General features: G+C 42.5%; 2 protein-coding genes across 2 annotated transcripts in view; one reads left to right on the top strand and one right to left on the bottom strand.

Annotated features, from left to right (window-relative positions):
* Positions 1–3,125, top strand: part of LOC100125511 (bone morphogenetic protein 1) — a 33,057-nt gene extending 29,932 nt beyond the window's left edge. The window contains exons 18-20 of the mRNA XM_004072482.4: positions 213–426; positions 570–820; positions 1,916–3,125. Of these exons, the coding sequence (XP_004072530.1) occupies positions 213–426; positions 570–820; positions 1,916–2,050 (600 nt within the window). The 3' untranslated portion in view covers positions 2,051–3,125. The remainder of the gene's footprint in view (positions 1–212; positions 427–569; positions 821–1,915) is intronic.
* A 973-nt stretch (positions 3,126–4,098) lies between these two features.
* disp3 (dispatched RND transporter family member 3) lies at positions 4,099–18,376 on the bottom strand. The gene is made up of 22 exons (XM_011479324.3): positions 17,921–18,376; positions 17,571–17,677; positions 12,032–12,949; positions 11,723–11,942; positions 11,450–11,586; positions 11,238–11,372; positions 10,152–10,312; positions 9,839–9,978; positions 9,648–9,739; positions 9,384–9,548; positions 8,955–9,116; positions 8,732–8,875; positions 8,511–8,647; positions 8,242–8,411; positions 8,023–8,153; positions 6,700–6,884; positions 6,478–6,604; positions 6,078–6,223; positions 5,833–5,992; positions 5,622–5,735; positions 5,372–5,544; positions 4,099–5,284 (listed from the first exon to the last, which is right to left on the bottom strand). The coding sequence occupies exons 3-22, from the start codon at positions 12,939–12,941 to the stop codon at positions 4,925–4,927; spliced, it is 3,969 nt and encodes a 1,322-aa protein (XP_011477626.1). The 5' UTR covers positions 12,942–12,949; positions 17,571–17,677; positions 17,921–18,376; the 3' UTR covers positions 4,099–4,924.
* Between the last annotated feature and the right edge of the window lie 171 nt (positions 18,377–18,547).

The raw sequence follows: 18,547 nt of genomic DNA, 5'->3' as shown, positions 1-18,547 counted from the left end.
CTTCTGTTGTCTGCGTTTTAGTTCTGTTTGTTGCAGATTTAGGGCAAAAACACTTTATGCAAAGCAAAACCACCAATGAAATACAAAAGAAACTACACCATTTTTAGTATTTCTAGTACAAAATTTGTTTCTAAAGTGTTTTTTTTTTTTGGTATATTATACTGATGTTTACGTTTAGGACAATCAGACTGATACCTCTTGGTTTGTGACAGGCCTTCAATGAGATCGACATGGAGGCCCATCTGGACTGTGCTTACGACCACATTCAGATTTATGATGGGCGAGACGCCAAAGCTCCATCTCTTGGTCGCTTCTGTGGCAGCAAGAAACCGCAACCCATCATCTCAAGCGGCAACAAGTTGTTCATACGCTTTTTCTCTGATAATTCAGTGCAGAAAAAAGGCTTTGATGCCTCACACTCTGCAGGTAACTATATTAAAACAGTATAAATGTAATTCTTTTTTTCTTAGGGACATTTCAGTCTCTGGAATATTTGACTAAATTTGCAAGATCTAGTTGAACTTGATCAAATGATCAGTAACTCAACTCTGTTTAACCTTTTTGCTCAGAGTGTGGAGGCATTCTAAAGGCTGAAGTCAAAACCAAGGACCTCTTCTCCCACGCCCAGTTTGGGGACAACAACTATCCAGGGGCCTCTGACTGTGAGTGGGTGATTTCAGCAGAGAAGGGCTACGGCGTGGAGCTCATCTTCCAGACCTTTGAGATTGAGGAGGAAGCAGATTGCGGTTACGACTACATGGAGCTCTTTGACGGAGCAGACACAAAGTCTCCACGACTCGGACGTTACTGCGGCTCGGGGGTGAGAAAACTTTTTATGTTATTTCTTGAATACTCAGCAAGCATATTACATCTGTTGCAACAGCAGGAGAGTTTGCTCCTCTGATTTTGAGTATTTTATTCCAGTGACGATTGTGTGACTGTGTAGAGCTAACTACCTATAATCACTTTGAGAGTGTTGTTGTAAGGCGACACAACCACGTGTGTGTCGATGGACTATCTTTAGGGCTTAAACTAAAACTTTAAATTGCTATCCCAAATCAAAATTGAATTACAAAAAACAGAAGGTCAGGTGTCCTCCTGTTGCAGAACATGATTATATATTTATATATAAATCATTTGCTGAAGGGGCTGTAACTTCCTCGCTGTCTGGGGAGAAAATTCTCAATCAGGTTTCTTGAAATAAACTGACACAATTCAGTGGAATTGAAGATGAAACTCATTACAGTGAGGGGTTTCTTGCTTATAGCTCCAGGCTCTCAGTAAAATAGCTTTCCGTTTCTGGGTTTGCGTCAATGTCGGCAGGCTTCTCTCATCTTTCCTTTTAAAGCACTTATGGAAGAGCTGTGGGCTGTTGTAGATAGAGCTTATTATTCATGTTGAATGGCAGTTTTAATCAGCAGTCTGGAGTTTTTGAAAGTTGGCTGCTTTAACCACTCTGGCATTCTTGTCTTTTCTGCTGCTGAAGAATTGCTCATTCGGTTTCTGCAAATGCCTAATTAATTTTCAAAGAGATTCTTTTAATTGCTTTTAATGTTCTAATTTGGCAAAAACAGAAGTTTCTTTCAAATCCTTTATGCTTACATGAAAATACTCTTAGTTTCGCTTCAAACACTTGCTAAAACACAAAAGCCTGTGCTTGTGTTGCTTTGGGATGCACCTGGCCCGGGTGATCCTTTTTTTTTACACCTCCAAACTGAGAAGAAAGCTACAGCGCTAAACTCTGACCCTAACACGGCTCAGGCTGACAGAACAAGCATTCAGAGCCTGGTCACCACAGTCACCAGTTTGACCCCAGATCCAGCATGTGAGGAGACTTAAGTTTCAGCTGAAAGGCGGTCAAACAAGCTAAAAGCCACAACCATCAAAGACTCTCTTGTTTCTTCCCTCCTTACAGCCTCCAGAGGAGATCTACTCAGCCGGTGACTCCATTGTGATCAAGTTCCACTCCGACGACACGATCAACAAGAAAGGTTTTCATGTCCGCTACACCAGCACCAAGTTCCAGGACACACTGCACTCACGCAAGTGACCAGCGGGGGCCAGAAGGGGCCGTGCAGGGCAGAGGGGCAAACGGAGGAGCACCCAGGGGAGGCGCTGGCCTGATGCTCGGAACCCTTCGGCCACCAAGACAAACCAGACACGTCAGAACAACCGCAAGACCACCAACCGCACCTCCGCTCCTAGGGGCTCTAGCTCCCCCCACAGACTGTGAGGAGTAAAGCCATTCTGCAGTACACCTTGTTTTTACCTTTTTACGGTTAGGATTGGGGTGGGAGGGTGTATAGGGAGGCAGCGGGGAACATGTATTCACCCAGTAACCTCCAGAAATTTTTTGATTCATTCTTTGTTTTTTGTTAGTTTTTTTTAAAAATATGCCTTCTAATGAAAGGCACAGAGGAAAACCTGCAGATTCTCAGGACCTGCTGGAAGGCAGGCATCAGCTGGACAGATCCCTGCTTTTGTCAGGCCAACCCACCACAACCATGGGGGGGGTGTGAAAACATCTCCTGCACTCTTCAGAAATTGCTGTCCTCTCCTTGCACTGTCATCCCTTCAGTCCAAGGATTCCTGCCGTAGGAGAACGAAAAGGACTTGACTTGAGCGTTTTATGCTGTATTTCAGTCAGTTGCATGTAATCACAAGAAAGGAAGAAAATCTGTAGAGGGACAGCACCAGCATTTGTAATTGGCATTACCCGGGCAGCCAGTAGCAAGATCCTCGTGGTGACCATTGACGAGGAAATTAAGGAAGCAGTTATCTTTTTAAAAGACTAATAAATGAATTGTGGTCCATATCTTCTGGTTGGTAATTGCTTGCCCAGTGACTGGCTATTACTGTACCTGTAATGTGTTTGATCTTTCAAAGGGAACATGTTTCATTTTAATTGTTTTTTTTTCCTCAGCTCGGACCAGTTAGCACTTTACAGTGAATTGTTCCAAGACCATGGGCTTATATTTGTGAAATGCAATGGCAGTTCACTTCTTTTTAAATGCATTTTATCTCTCTTACTCTACTGTTTCTTTTTTTTTTCTCATCATGTTCCTCAGGCATACTTGAACATTGTGTGCCCTGCAACATGGGGTATAATAAAGACATGACTTGTGTTTCAGTGTTGCTTTAATGTAAAGTAATTTTTTCATGTTTTACTTGATGCAGTTAAAACTTTCCCCAAGAACCAAATGAGCCTGGGTGTTTATTGTTATAACTGCACTTATAATGGCACGAAGGAACAGTACTGTTAAAGTTAACCTTCTAATGTAAAGCCACTGGTCTATGTTTGAATACATTTTGTTGCTCGCTTTTTTTCTTATATCATTTATTCTTCCACCACATTGTGTGAACCTGTGGCAGACTGCCAAAAGTGTTTGTCTGACCCATTTTTCTTTGTAGGACAGATTCGAATCACTACATCTGAACTGTGAAACCATAAAGTGGACATCTCAAAAAGGTAACGCAGCATTGCCCTTGTGCTATCCTAGGCACCTTAATGTTGGGAGTTGGGTCATCTAGACCCACTAGACAGTGCGCTGAACCTTTTTTCTTCAATGATTTGTGATCTTCACTGGTGTCCATGGATTACATGAAATCTTTCCACCTTTATCCACCTTTGTCATGGTAGAGATAACACGTCAATGTAAGGGTGGGGTCATCTAAGATAGCACAAGAGGTAAGAGTGCACTTAACAGGTCCTAAATTGTCTAAATAGAAGCTGATTTCATTTCACTGGATTGGTGTGATGTCATAAAAGTGGAGATAATAGGTGGAACTGCAGCTGGAAAATCTTAAAAGCTAGCTGTGTAATATGATAAAGGCCAGGTCTAACATTTTTACTAAACACATTACTCATTTACAGACATAAAAAATATTGGATCTGTATGAAACGTTAATATTTTTATTTTGTTGTTTAATTATGCTGATTGAATATATAAATGTGATACTGTAATTTACACTTTACTGAGGCAATTGTAATAAATAGCAACTCAGAAATGTGATGCTGCGGTTCTCCCACTGACTGAGATTTGATCCAATTCTGCTACACAAATGCTGAGTGTTGAGCTATAAGAGAAGACCAAAGGGTTTGCTGCCCCCGATTTATTTAACGTTCACATAAAACACGTACAGAAAAAAAAAGACCAGAGTCAGTCCTCCGACCATAATTGTGTTGTGATCTGACAGACGGCCCTCACCTTCACTGACAGGAAACACTACTAATGGCTGTTTGAGTGAAGCTCTAAACTGAACAAAGTGATTTACCATGACCGCATTTAAGAGTCGAGCGGTGGGGGCACACCTGAGGGGGAGAAGAGAGGTCTCAGGAACAGCGAATGATAAATGAACGCAAACAAAGGGGCAAAATTTGTGTGAGGCGCTGGCAGTATCGGCGAGTTTAGTTAGCAAAACAAAACGTTCACACATTTTGCATGAAACTGTTTAAATTGGCTACAGTTACAGTAAAATATAGTCTGATCCCACTATTTGGCACATTGAAGTCAAGACAAGGTGATGTTGTGTGAACCAGCAACACAGAATCATGGTAGACGTCAGAGCACTGCGTTCTGTCAGAACAGGCAGCTGCTCTTTCATGTTAAAAAGTTGATACAAATGTGAAGAAGACTCGATTCAAGATGAAACCGTTTCATCATATGAATCCAGAAAGGTCAGCCATCATAGTGTCATTTAGGAACACTCCAGAAACATTGAGCAGGCAGGAATTGCTCCTATAATACTCATTAAAATAGGTTAAAAAAAAATCTTGGTTGGATAAAAAGTTGATAATCCCTAAAGTGGTTCTGACATCTTTGTGCTATCAAGTACAAGATCACTTCTTGGTCTGATATTCCTGCTGACTCGGAACGAAGGTCAGTATCAAGGAGGAGTCGCCCCGCTGGATGGACTGCAGAGTTTATGTCCTGATCGACAGCCAGGCCAATACGCCCTGCTGTCTTCCCACCCAGCATATAAGAGCTCCCAGGGCTGCAGCTGCCATCACAGCCAGGGTGGCCTTAAGCACAGCACGCCGGTGTCTGCTGAAGTGGGGAGGGGCCACACTGGCCAGCATGGCAACGGTTATGGTCAGGGTGAAGAAAATAGAGATGGCTGTGTTGATGGCCACAATCTGACCGAACTTGGCAAAAGGCACAATGATACAGAAGAACAGAGGGACTGTGGAGATTGCTGTAGTGACGGCGCTGGACACTATGGCAACGCCCACATGGTTCACTGCCTGCAGAGTTCGCCTTTGCCTTGCCAAAGGAGAAGGATCCTGCAGGGAAAAGGAGAGTGGAAAAAAAAATCAGTGTCATGTTTAATATAAAAACATGGTCAGAAACTCCATGACAGTCTTGCATACCAAATCATGAGCAGCTGTAGAGGGAGTGATGCCCCCCGCCAGCAGATATCCCTCCACCAGGTGCAGACAGTAATCCACCGAAGATCCGACGAGGATTGAGAGGGAAATCGCCTCCACAGCTCCCATCTCCCATCCCAGCCAGTACATAATGGCAACAACCAGGCAGATCACTCCTGTTGAAGAGCACAAACCCAGAGCTGCATCAACAGATCACAACACAGTCATGCTAGAAAACATGATTTCCCCCTACCTAAAATAGTTACAAGTACTGGGAGCAACAGCAGAGGATGTGCAGTGAACACCGACACAGTCGCCACACAGATGGCTAGTGATAGCAGCAGACTCCAGAGGGCACTCTCTACACCTGCAAACCCACACATTTCAAGAATAGATTCAAACTCCTGTTCTTCACAGCAGAAAACTAAATGTATTCACATGTTCGGTGTGGAAATATCACTCACCTATGATTTCCATGAAAATCTGTTTCCAGTGTTCACATGTCTGAAAGCCTTTCTGCAGGGCAGAAGACTGTGGGAGGCCGGCGAGCAGCTCCTGGATGAAGGTCTCCCACTGGAGAAAGTCGGAATAGGTCTGAAAAGAGGACTTGCCCTTGTATGTGGTCTTGGGGAGAGCAGAAGTCAGTCATTAGAGGTGGTTTGCTGGAAAGCCTTTGGAGCATAAAAAGCTGAAAGTTGAAGAGACCCACCGATTCAAAGGCCATGGACAGCCAGCGGACCTTGTCTCCGTGCATTCCCACCACTCCGTGGGAGAGCTGCCCCGGCAGCAGGTTGGGCTCAGGCAGAGACTGACAATCAGGATGGAGTAGAGGCAAAACAGAAGAGAGCTTGTTGCCTAAAAAGGACAAATGAAAGACTAAAAACCCTCTTTAAACCCTCTTTGTACTCCATAATTGAATGTTTTTCCATTAACATTCGATCTAGTGTCTTTTATTAAGCCATTCAGAACTTTTTAACAGTTTATTTGAAGTTACATTAGCAAATGCTGCAAATTTTGATCACTAAAAAGCAAATTCCCCGAAATCAAACCACCGTGTGGTTTGTACCCCCCAGGACATTAGCTTTAAAGAAACTGTGTAGGGATGAAACCTGATGGCAAACACTGGGCTCCTCCTGGCTTCACAAGCTGTCTGTTTGCACCAACAGCTTTGCAGATTTTGCAAAGATGGCCCATCTCCTTAAAAATATCAAAGTCTGGATCCAGTATTATGCTGCCCTTAAGGGGAAAAGAACAAGTCAGCAAAGAGAGAAAAACAATGAAATAATGTACACAAACCAGGGACAAGGAAGGATTCAAAACGAAAAACTCACCATATCGCCAATAACATGGTTGTCCTTATGTTCAGTTCGATTGACCCCCAGTATCCCAAACACGACAAAAACCATGGCCCCAGTGTCAACCAAAGGGCGCACTGCCGGGTGGCCGCATGTACCGCCGCTGCACGGATTGAAGCCAGATGTTTTAGATGTTTTATTCACTGTAGAAGGGGGGGGATCTTCAGAAATAGAACAAGAAGAAAAACTTTTTACTGCATTTGTGGTGTAAAAATATCATCTTGACTGTCACTGTCACTCATGCATCAGCAAAACTCTTTTAGGACTTCTTTTATAGGAGCTGTCATATCAGATAAAGTTTAAACTTTAAAGATTGAAACCCAGATGATAAAAAACAAATTAAGAAAAGGCATAATTTCGGACCTCTATAACTTATTGATATCTAATACCTAAGAGAATTCAAATGATAAATTAAAATCATGGAATGATGACTTAACACTAAATATTAATGAAAATGATTGGACAAGGGCATGTTGTAAGATTCATTCTGTCTATTAACATTCGACTGAGAATACTACAATTTAAATGGTTAATGCGTTTATATACTACACCAGTGCAAATACATAAATATAATAAGAATATACCAGATGTTTGTGCAAAATGTGGATTTAAAGGCACATTGAAGCATTGCATGTGAGACTGTCACCAAATACAAATCTTTTTGGAAGAAGTTAAAATTACAATAGAAAAAAAAAATCTCAAAAGAACTTGCAGTGAGCCCTACCCTATTTTTTTTGACTATATATCCAGTGAAACATAATTTTATTAATACAGAGAGTACATTTATTGATATTAGCTTCTTAACGGCTAAAATATAGAAAAATATGAACAGAGCTAGCATAAATCAGTGGTTAAAACAAATGTTGTACTGTCTTCCTTTGGAAACAATAATGTATCTTCATAAAAGCAAACAACCCCTTTTTGAGGAAATTAGGGGACTCTTTATTAATTATATTCAAAAATTAGACCTAACAGATGATTCAACAGATTTTTGATTTCCACTTGAATGGAATTTTGCAACCTCAGCTTAAAAGCTTTTGTTAAGGAGATCTGTGACGGTATCATGTAAGTGAGGCAATGTTCACTGTTAAGTTTTGTTTTTGTGATTATTATTTTAACTTTTTGTTTGAGTGCAGATACTTGTTTTGAGTAAAATGTCATACAATACAGTTTTTGTTTCTTTTCTTTCCTTCTTGCTTTTTATCTTTTTATAAGGAAAATGTAACTAGTATTATTGAAGTTGCTGTGTTATTAAGACTAATTCTTTAAATAAAAAGTTGTGGGGAAAAAAACCCTCACCACTGGGGAAAGGAACATAAAAGCTTCCACGTGAATGTCCATCAGGTCCAGAAGAGTATCCACATCCAGGAGTGTTAACACAGACTCTGCTGGGATGAGGTCTCTGGCGACACTGAGCAAAGTACAGCCTCCTGAGGGGATGAAAATGGCTAAAATGACACCTGAAAGTCACAAGCTACTGTCTAGATAGATGTAGATAGATACGTCATCGTTTTGCACCTGCTGTTCCGCTGCGGAGAAGCTGCTGCATAAAAGGAAAAGTCCCGCGTCCAACCGTGTCGAGAATCACATGAACCAGATGTGATCATCCAGCTGGGGTTCGGGCGGTACACATGGGAAACACACACTGTCATTCTGGTGGTGTAATTGCTCTGCGGCTGACTAAAGGCCTATTTAGACAAAATGAGTTCATTACAATCTGTTTGGGTTTCTTTGGCATGATTAGCTATAAGAAAATGTACAGAAGTTGCCTCCTTTCCCCTCCTGACCTGGAACGAAGACAGCTCCTCGTGATCCGTGCTGCAGATTTTCCAAGGGGATTCAATGCTGGCATTGAGTGAAAAACTGTATATTGTTGTAGAGACTCCCTGGTCTAACTTTGATATGTAAATTGTCAGTAAGGAGCCTGAGAAAATCCAGGCAGAACAAAACTGTCATCAGGAGAGCTGTGGTTGTAAATGCAGAAATATTTTTATTTGTTCTCGTTTACCTGTTTGGTTTATGCTGGAGTTTATAAAGCTCTGAGGAGCAGCTGGGGTTGCTGCTGGAGTCGGGCCATGCTGATGCGCTGAGAACCTAAAAGGAAAGGAGGAAGCATGGGAGTGGAGTGGTTGGGGTTTTTCCATGAACACGCCTGCAGGATGAAACAAGTCAGTGAGATATTGCATCACACCTATAAATCCTATAAATCACCTTCATGGTTACCGTCTCACCTGAGCACATGGGACAGGAGATGCCCTGGCCGCTCAGGTTGCTCCGCAAAGCCAGCAGAGTCTGCAGGTTTGTGTCTTTGCGGAAGAGAAGAGGCGCACGAGTGGCCGGTCTCAGGAGACAGCAGCATCCAGCAGATAGGAGAAAAACAAGGAGGAAGACGCCTGGGTTTGGCAACAAGACAGTGATGAATAACAAGAGTCTGATGGAGGAGATTAAGCAGTTTAGAGGAAGCTGAACGAGCAGGGATGCAAGCTTTAGAACAAGCAACCACTCTTGCTTTTGGGTTGATACAAACAAATATTACAAATCGATTGGTCAAATTGCTAAAAAAAAAAAAAACTCTTCGTTTTTTTGTCTTCAAATATAAAACAACATGTGTCAACTTAACATTAATTTGTTTTGTTTTGGTAGTTTAGATGAATGCTTACCTAATACCATTTTTCTGTGCTTCACAGCCGGTTCGGCCACCAAGTGTTTCAGGCCCCACTGGAGATTTGTGCTCACCACCCCAACATGCTGCTTTCCTGGAGGGGTCACATCAGTCTCCACTGAAAGAGACAGAATGGCTGCATCGTCCTCTGCATCACAGAAACCTACCCAAGACAAAGCAAAAAGGGTCTTAAATTGGAGTTAACAGCAGTGTTTTATGGCCTTTTCTCCCTTAATCACTGCGAGGGAGATGGTAATCAGACCTGGTTCCATCTCCACTGACAGCAAGGCCACATCACCATCCTCATCTGACAAAGGGCTGTAGCTTGTTGACAAACCTGGAAACAGATTCACGCTTTAAAGGAAAAAGAGTTTAGGTTAGAGCAATTCCATCTCTTTGCTGTCACTGAGCATGCACAACCTCACACACTGAAGAAAATGAACAACAACTAACCAATTCAGCCAGCCGTGTTCATGAGGCTCCACGTGCTGAGTCCAGATGCACAGGGCTGCCGGCATCATGATGGACACCCAAAGCCAGCAGCAGCTGACAATGAGGGCCATGAACAGCCCAAAGTCATGCACGGCCGGGATCTGGTGTTGGTGAAACGGAAGACACGATGAAGGATCCTGAAGCATTTGAGTTATCAGGTAAAAACAGCTATCGCCTAAGCAAGGCAGCTCCATTCATTCCCAGAGAAAGTGTCAGTCCACCCTTCTGCAATAACCCCATTAAATGCTGTGTTTAACCCCTCCCCCCAGATAACCTGAGAGAATGTGTTAGCGGCGTAAGCAGCTGCGGTCGTGAAGGAGGTGAGGAACGTGGCTCTGCCAGCTGTTTTCATCGTGTAGATCATGCGCTCCCGAGGCTGCTGCAGATGAGAGGCCTGCCTGAAGGTGCTGATGAACACAAACACATCGTCCACCCCTGAGAGAAGAGGAGACCACACAAGTGTCTGAGTGCTGGCACATACGAACATCATTACACAGGAAAACACACTTTTTTTTACTGTTTAAGGATTATATGTTTATTACATTCTACAAAGAAAAACGTGAAAGTTCTTGGTCTTTTTTACAGAAAATAATTAAACACCTTCTCATGAATTTAAAAAATAAACACATTTGCCAATAAAATGTCAACAAATGGATCGTTTGATTTCAAAAGAAATGAATAACCAAAGAATGAATATTTTTGCACTGATTTCTCAAAAACATTTTGAAATTCCACTCAATATATTGATCCATTTTTAAAAGCCTCTCAAGTGGTCTTTTAATGGTAAATATGCTGTTTATAGCTGCAATCAACCTGTGTCATTTTTAAGGACATCGTTTCTGCAGAGCCGCAGGCGAAATTCGCACTCTGAGTTGTGGGCGGGACTATTGGCATGGAGTAAACCTGTCCCTACATCCCTCTGTTTACAGGCCTTCTTGCTAGTTTACAGACCCTCACACCCCCAACAAAAATGGTGAGCCATATTGGCACTATCCAGCCGAATAGTTTTGAGCCAGATCCCAGCTCAGCTGAGGAAAACAAAGACATCCATGGATCTTGTCATCTACTAGTGAATACATCAGAATGGAGCGGAGCAGGGAGCCTGTGGCCCGCTGGTTGTAGCTTCTATGTCATACCAAGAATCTTTTTCAAACTGCATTTTTGTCTGCTTCTGATCCACAGCGATTTGAATGAAGAAATATACAGCAATGCAAATTTAAGCTCAATTTTCTTTATAAATGTCCTCCATCCAAAATGCCACAAGAACATGTTAAAAACACCAAAAACACATTTTGTGACTTCCATAGCTCCAAAAACGTTTCCACAAATACAGTCATGTGTGCTGCCTCAGGTAACTTACCAATACCGATAATAACAAAGGCTGCAACACCATTGAGGATGCCCAGGTACCTCACTCCGAACACCACGTGGTATAGGAAAAGAGCCATCAAGCAGCTCAGTCCAATGCTCACCAGTCCAAAGAACGTCAGGAAAACTTCAAAGAAAGAAGAACGTTTCTGTGTAACTAAACTTAAAAAAACGAGATAGAAAAATGGGTTGAGAATGCCGTACCTGAAAAAGAAGTAAGGATGTAGACTAGTACAGTGATGCAGGCTCCACTGATGACAGCGAGCATCATGTCGTTGTAAAAGGTGTGTCTCACTTCGTCATCGAACAGCTCCGTCCCACCATACAGCACCTTCACTTGACTGTAGCAAAGGATGCAGACACAAAAGCTATCAACTAACTTGTGCAGCAACTATGAAAATCATGACTGTAATCCAGAATATCAATGCTTAAAGAGAATGAGAGTGTTTCGGGTCGGGTGGTTTCTAAGTTTCTGACCTGGTGGATTGCTTGGCCAAAGTGTCTGCATACTGAACCACAAAGTTTTTGAAGCGCGCTCTCTGCTCGTCCGCTCGGTCCTGCAGGGAATAGTAGGACGGCAGAGGAGCTCCAAAGTGGATCTCACTGCGGAGGAGAGAGGAAGAAAGATGCTCTGGTGTCAAACTCTCATCCACGTACCAGTAGAACTGAGGGTGGGTGATGGCCAGACTGAGAGAACCTATAAGAGTCCATACAAGGCAAAGCAATGCACTCCAGTTAGACTGTCAGCTTAATTTTTTATAATAGCAAGAATTTAGCTGTGCTTGCCTTGAATGTCAGCCAGATCTGGTCCCATGCCATCGTAGTATATCTTGCCCCCTCTTTCGCTGGGATAGAGGTAAGACAGGACGGAGCTGGGGGGAGAGCAGTACGATGGTCCCAGTGGAAGGTCCTTCGTTATTTCCAGAGGCTTCCAGCAGAACTGATGAAACTGAGGGTGCTGCATGAGCAGATGCTCCACTTGGTGAATCGTCTGCAGACGCTCAGGAGTAAAGATGTTGTGATTTCCTTTCCCCTGAGCCACAAACACCAGCTCAATCCTCCACAGAGCCTGGCTCTGCATGTAGTAGTTGGAGGCAAACCTGCGTCTTCTGTTGAGGGAAAAGCTGGAATTTCTAACCTGTAGTCTCAGCTCCCTTTGACTCAAATCCGGCTTTGTCCTTGTGTCTTGATAAGCTGCAGCTCTTTTTCTCAGGTCTTTACCACTTTGTGAAGTGCTGTTTATTTGAGTGTGGGTCTTGTTGAGCCACCCTGTTCTCCCCAGCTTCCCCAACAGAAGTTCTTGCAGAGCCTCGGACTGGGAATAATCGACATCTCGCCTGCGTCTGTCCCAAGACCCGAGCTGAGTCTTTACAGCAATGGTAAGGGCATCAAAGCGCTCGGCGGAGAAGTGACTGTGAACCTCAAAGGCACTGTAAGACAGGTCTATGTCCAGCGGGGGGCAGTAAAGTAGCATGTAGGCAAAGAGGGCACATGGCAGCAGGATGGCCACCCCTAAAACCAATCCACTGGCCCACGGCTGTGTGTAAATCCAGCCCGCTGCCCTCCACACCCCACAAACCCCCACCTTCCCAGCGGAGCAACTCTGTCCTGCTGCATGCATCACTTCATCCTCCTCCTCTTCCTCAGCCCTTCCCCAGCTCGCCTGAAACAGCAGTGGCTCATCATCTGCCTCCATCTCAGCACCTGCCAGAGACACATCATTCCACTGGATCATTGCTGAGTTCAAGGCAGCTCTGGCTCAAGCTGAGCACCAAACAGACAAGCATTCAGCTGAAGCCAAACCTGGAACAAAAAAACACTTCAAAAGGTGTGCATGCATGCATGAAAGAATCAAGTCAATCAGGTGTGGACCCTGGCAAACCCATATGGACAAGACTAAAACATGTGGTGGTGGTGATGGGGGTCACATTCTCCAGCAGGCTTCTGCTTTTAAAATGCTGCTCACAAGTGCCTCAGGCGTTTCAAGCTAAAAGCTGCAATTTGATTCAACTCTGTCTGCCGTTTTCACCTGCAGAGCGTCCACTGACGGCTGCCTCACTTGTCAGGAGTGGAGGTGCAGCTGTCTTGCCACTCAACCTAAATCCTCCCACTTGTCTAATCACTGACAAAAAGGCTGAGTGAAGCACTAGATGGGAATCAAAGAATAAGAGCTGGTTTCACTTTTCTGAGTTCATCCACAAATTCTGTTCATGGGCTCCCTTTGGTTTTTTTTACCCATCTGCTCCACACTCCACGATACTGCAGACAGTTTTTATTCTAGTGGCTGCGAGGGCGCAATTTATCTCGCGTCTTTATAGAAAAGCTTTAAGGTCAGCTTTGTACGACACAGAATCTTGATTTATTGTGTAACATTCCCTTGTTCAGCTCCAGAGCTCGTGTGGAAATCCATCATTGAGTGTGAGCTTGTAATAAAAACGTTCAAAGAATAATTTCTTCAATTATTATGAGACCTTTGATTACAAGCCCTGAAGCTCAAAGGAATTTTAGGCGTTTTTCTGTGTGCTGTTTGCCCAAATCTTGCATCATGGAGGGGTAAGAAGCAGAATGGTGCTTGTTTTTGCAACACAAAGTCACCTCCTGTGGTCATTGTGCAGCAAAGTCAGGCTGCTGTTCACTGATAATGAAGCAAATCGTGGATGTGTGGAACGGTGCATCATTAAAAACCAAGGCTTTCACCCTGAGAGCAGCTTTTATGGGAACTATCCACGAGACTATTTTATGCCTTCACTTTCAACCTTTTATCTTAGAAACAGTAAAGCCTGTAAAGCTGAAAACCAGAGAGCTCCGCACTAAATGGAATATTAAAAAAAAAAACGAGGTCAATTGTGGGCCATTCATCAAACAGAACAATATTTGTTTTTTATGCAGCAGTATTTTTTACCTAGAGGTAACCTCAAATTTTGTAATAGGAGGCAGAAGTAGTTTGAACCAAATCTATCTGGCTTTTTAGAAGGCAAAGGATAGTTTTATTATGAATTTCCCGTGTTTACTCTAAAAGATTACGCCTTTATTTCTAAAGGTGTTAACCTGTACCACCAAAATACGTTATTTTATTTTTGTTTTTGTTTTTGCATGATTACCTTCTTTTGTGGCTTAGAAGCAATGGACTCTTCCAATGTGTTTTTCAGAATAGAATAAATGTGACACATTCATCGTGTTATCTGCAGAGAGCAAATTATATTTAGAAATACGTGACAACAGCTTTTTTTTTTAATGAAACCAGGCAAAATGGATTTGATACAGATAGTGCTTCTGACGAATAGATTTTGTTTTGTTTTTACCTTGTCACATTTCATCTCTATCTTTTTGTTCTGTTGATAATACTACTTTCATCAGCAGAAAATGAGCAGAACCATGCAGAACAGTGATATGATGAGGGGAGCAGAAATGAAAGAAGAAAGGAGTGAAAGCTTTGGTAATAACTGAGATTAAAGCATCCACAGTCAACATTTATTGCTGCACTCACCAACAAACCAGTCAAATCAAAAGTGAAAAGAAGTTGGAGCTGAGAAAAACAGGGGAACGTCCCCACAGCTGCATTTCTTGGTAAATTTGGATGATTAGATGGTAATTTAGCAAAATGCACAAATCTACAAACTTGGCGCACATTAATGATCGAATACCAGGAGACTGATTAGTGCTGTAGTGCTGTGATCGCACAGTGATGCACACCTCTTCTTGATGACTCCAAAGCTAAAACACATCTGCAAACACGTTTCACTTTATGCACTTAGAATGATTCCATCTGCAAACACTGCAGCATAGTATCAGCATGATACCAGAAGGCGGAAACATTGCTATCTATTTCTGAAGTGAAAACAGGATTGAAAACCCGCGCAGTGCACGTTACCAACAGAGTCATCCCATGTGGTGCATTTATGGAGCTAAACTCCATCTCCATCTCTTCTTTGTATTCCTATTAGCAAGAGAGGGTTGTGTTCTTCTTTATTCATTTGTGATTCTCAGAATTGAGGCGGATGAACACAGACAGAGTCCTGGAATATGTGTGCAGGCTGTGAGATATCAAATCTTGCATGAATCTGCTGGAAACTGAGCCTACTCTTTCATAATGTATGGTGTGTTTTCTGGATAACCTGTCTAACCCCCAAGTTAGACTGAGCTGCCAGAGGAGCTTTATTTATTTATTTTCCTGGCCGTTTTTATATATTTTTATTTTTTTCCGAACAATTGCAGCTCGGGCTGCCACGCTCCACCTGCCTGCTTGACGAGAGCGTAGCAGCTTTATGTAAAGAATCTTTTTTTTTGTGCTGCAGAGTCCTAATTTTGCCGTCTCAGTAGTCTCGCTTTGTGATTTTTCCAAACAAAAACGCTGTTGAATCGTGAATCTCCCTTGACTGCATCTTTTCCCCTGTAAATATAGTTCTGCACAAATGCTTATATGGATGTACCGTCATGACAAATATGAACCCCATTAATGTTTTATTGTCTTGACACACAAATACTTGTGCAGAGGGTTTTATTTAAACATAAAGCTTAGTCTAGTAAAGAAGTCTAAGAGGCAATCAAATTTATCAGAGCAATTACGCTTTGGTGGAAAATATTAAAAGGGATAAAACAACATTTCAAGAACAACGTTGTAAAATGTCTGATCCTCAAACATGTTGGAACATCAACGTTGCTTTAACGTCAGAATTCCAGTCTTTTCTACCTTTATTAATCACTTTCCAGTCACAAGTGCCATTCCCCCATGCACACACACTTTCACACAGTGATGGTAGCAAAGCTGCCATCACTGTGTGAAAGGTGCAAACTAGACCACCAGGAGCAATGTGAGGTTCTGTGTATTGCCCAAGGACACTTTGAAACATAGGAAAAGCGAGAGCTGAACCCGCAATCTCTTAGTTAGAGGTTGACTGGTCTTTCTCCGCACCACAGTATTTAGAAGAAGACTTCAGGAGGACAATTTGTTGTTCTTTGGTGATGTCATTCTTATGGATGTTTTTTTGCAAAAAAAAAAAAAAGCTTTTAACTCCGTACCATGATGGAGCACGGCGGTAGTGCTATTTCAATAAGGGCTGGTGCTAAATTACAAGAAACTGGAATAATTTAGGTAAAATCGGATATTTCACCATGAAAATTATTCTAAAATCCCTCCATATTGAAGCTAGTTTTGTGTAGAACGGAGCACATTAGTTTTGCATTGCTGTATATCAAAGGTCAGGTGAGATTTTGCAAACAAGGCAGTAAACTCTGTCCCCCTGTGTTTTGGGAAAACATCAAACTAATAAACACATCAACTGCTTTCTCAGCATCATCTGGAAAAAACTGAACTAAACTAAACATCAGGCATCCTGTGTTAAATAAAACATTTTTATAGTAGAAATATAACCCATTCATTGTGGTTACACACTTTGGGTGTTTTAAGGCACACAGGTAAACTGGTAAAGTTATTTTTTTATTCCATAAAATTGTAATGCTGATCCAGAAATATCCGATAAAGCTAGAGTCAAGTTGAATATTGACAAATCTAACAAAATAAAACAACAAACTTTTGTGTTTTATGCTTGGTGAGTCAGGAAATTTAAGGATGCCTGCCTGAGCTTTCTCCATGTCTTTCTCCTCGGTCAGTCCTCTTTTTACTTCCCCCTCTCATCGTCTTGACCTTTTCCACCTTTCAATCCACATTTCTCTCTTTTTAGACCTCCATCTGTTCCATTAAAGCAATAGATGACCTTCACTGTTGGTGGCAGCAACATGTAACTCGCCCCCTTGTCGTCAATTTATCTCCTCTCCATCTCATCCGGTATGAATACCACACATTGGCTCCTGCCACACACATCTTCAGTTTGATGTAAACTCACCACCCCATTTAAATAAGCATTGATTTCACCAGCAGTGTTCTATGAATAATATATTATGCATGAGTACCCAGCACGCTGTTTACGGAGACTGTGCCTTCCATTCTTTTCACTCTGAAATCAAACTGCCACTATCACATAGCATCCAGCGGAGGCGATTATTTTTCTCACCACTGATGAATTTTTGCTTATAGTAGAGAAGCAGCAAAGCTCTCTGGGAAGTGGGTGAATCATGATGGGGATGTAAAATGTAATATATTTTACATCATTTATATCATTTGCTAAGGTAAAATGTTTGTTGTTAGGTGTGTAATGACTAAAAGTGTATTTTTTTCCCCTAAAGGCAGCATATAACTTACAATAAATCCAAATTGTCCTTACTTTCAGCTTTTTTATTTGCAATTTTCTGGACTTTTTTTTGGTGCTTTCATCAAGCTGCCAAGAACAAAAGCAGCAAATGTCCGCACCACTGAGGAAAGACTTACCTGGTGATGATGACAGAAGAAACCCAGGTGAAGTGATCAGGTCAGGTCTGCTTGGTCCACTTTTATGGCACTAAACTTGTGATCTTGAGGTTCATCAGGTCCATGCACTGAGGTGAGAGAAAGATGAATTAGAAAGTGCTTGTTTGCATAGTTGATAACTCATGAGGAGAGCAATGCAGGTATATATATATGGAGCTGTGACCAAGAGAGTGCTTCACAAAAAAATCCACTTTTCCTCCATCACTCAGCAGCAATCGCCTGGTGCGGTTTATGGTGTGACGTCCGCCTCTGCTTCTATTCACATCGGTCTTTTCTCCCCTTCTCTGTGGTTCCCTCCCCTCATTTCTTACCCGGTTGTCGAGGAGACAGAGTCTGTGAGAGACATTTCTTCCCAGAAGCTCCCCTCTATCTCTCTCTCTCTCTCTCCTGTCCTGTGGCTTTGTTCAGCCTGCTCCGATGGCTGACTCAACGGTGTGGAAAACACAAGGAGGGAAAGCGGCTCAAAGAAACTCTGGACTCTGTCGCTGGACGTCTGCAGAGCAACGGCTGGTTCTAAATCCTTGTATGAACGCCACTTAAAAGGAAGCGGTTGTTTTTTCAATCACTTATGGTTCACCAAAATGACGTTTCTCTTTGAGCGCTGCGCCCGAGCCCCCTCAAACCATTTGCTGTGGTCTGGTCCAGTCTCAGTCGGTGGGGTGTGTGTGAAAGGAGGAAGAACAGAATAACTAGCCACAAAGGGGGAGAAAAGTGATTTAAAATAATCATCTGATGTGAGTTTACCAACTTCTATTCTATCTTCATTCTGAGCCTCTTGGACGAAAGACGCCGTTTTAATGATGGATTAAAGATGCTTTTTTTGTGTGCAGCAGCGTGACTTACAATCAAGATGTGATTGTAAAATGCAGCATGGGTTGGTTGACTCATCGAGTTCACTTTACTGTGTCAAAAGATGCATTCTGCGGGGGGGTGTAGCG

Source organism: Oryzias latipes, chromosome 9 (genome assembly GCF_002234675.1).
Source record: "Oryzias latipes chromosome 9, ASM223467v1".
NCBI lineage: Eukaryota > Metazoa > Chordata > Actinopteri > Beloniformes > Adrianichthyidae > Oryzias > Oryzias latipes.
This window is presented reverse-complemented; position numbering and strand designations above follow the sequence as displayed.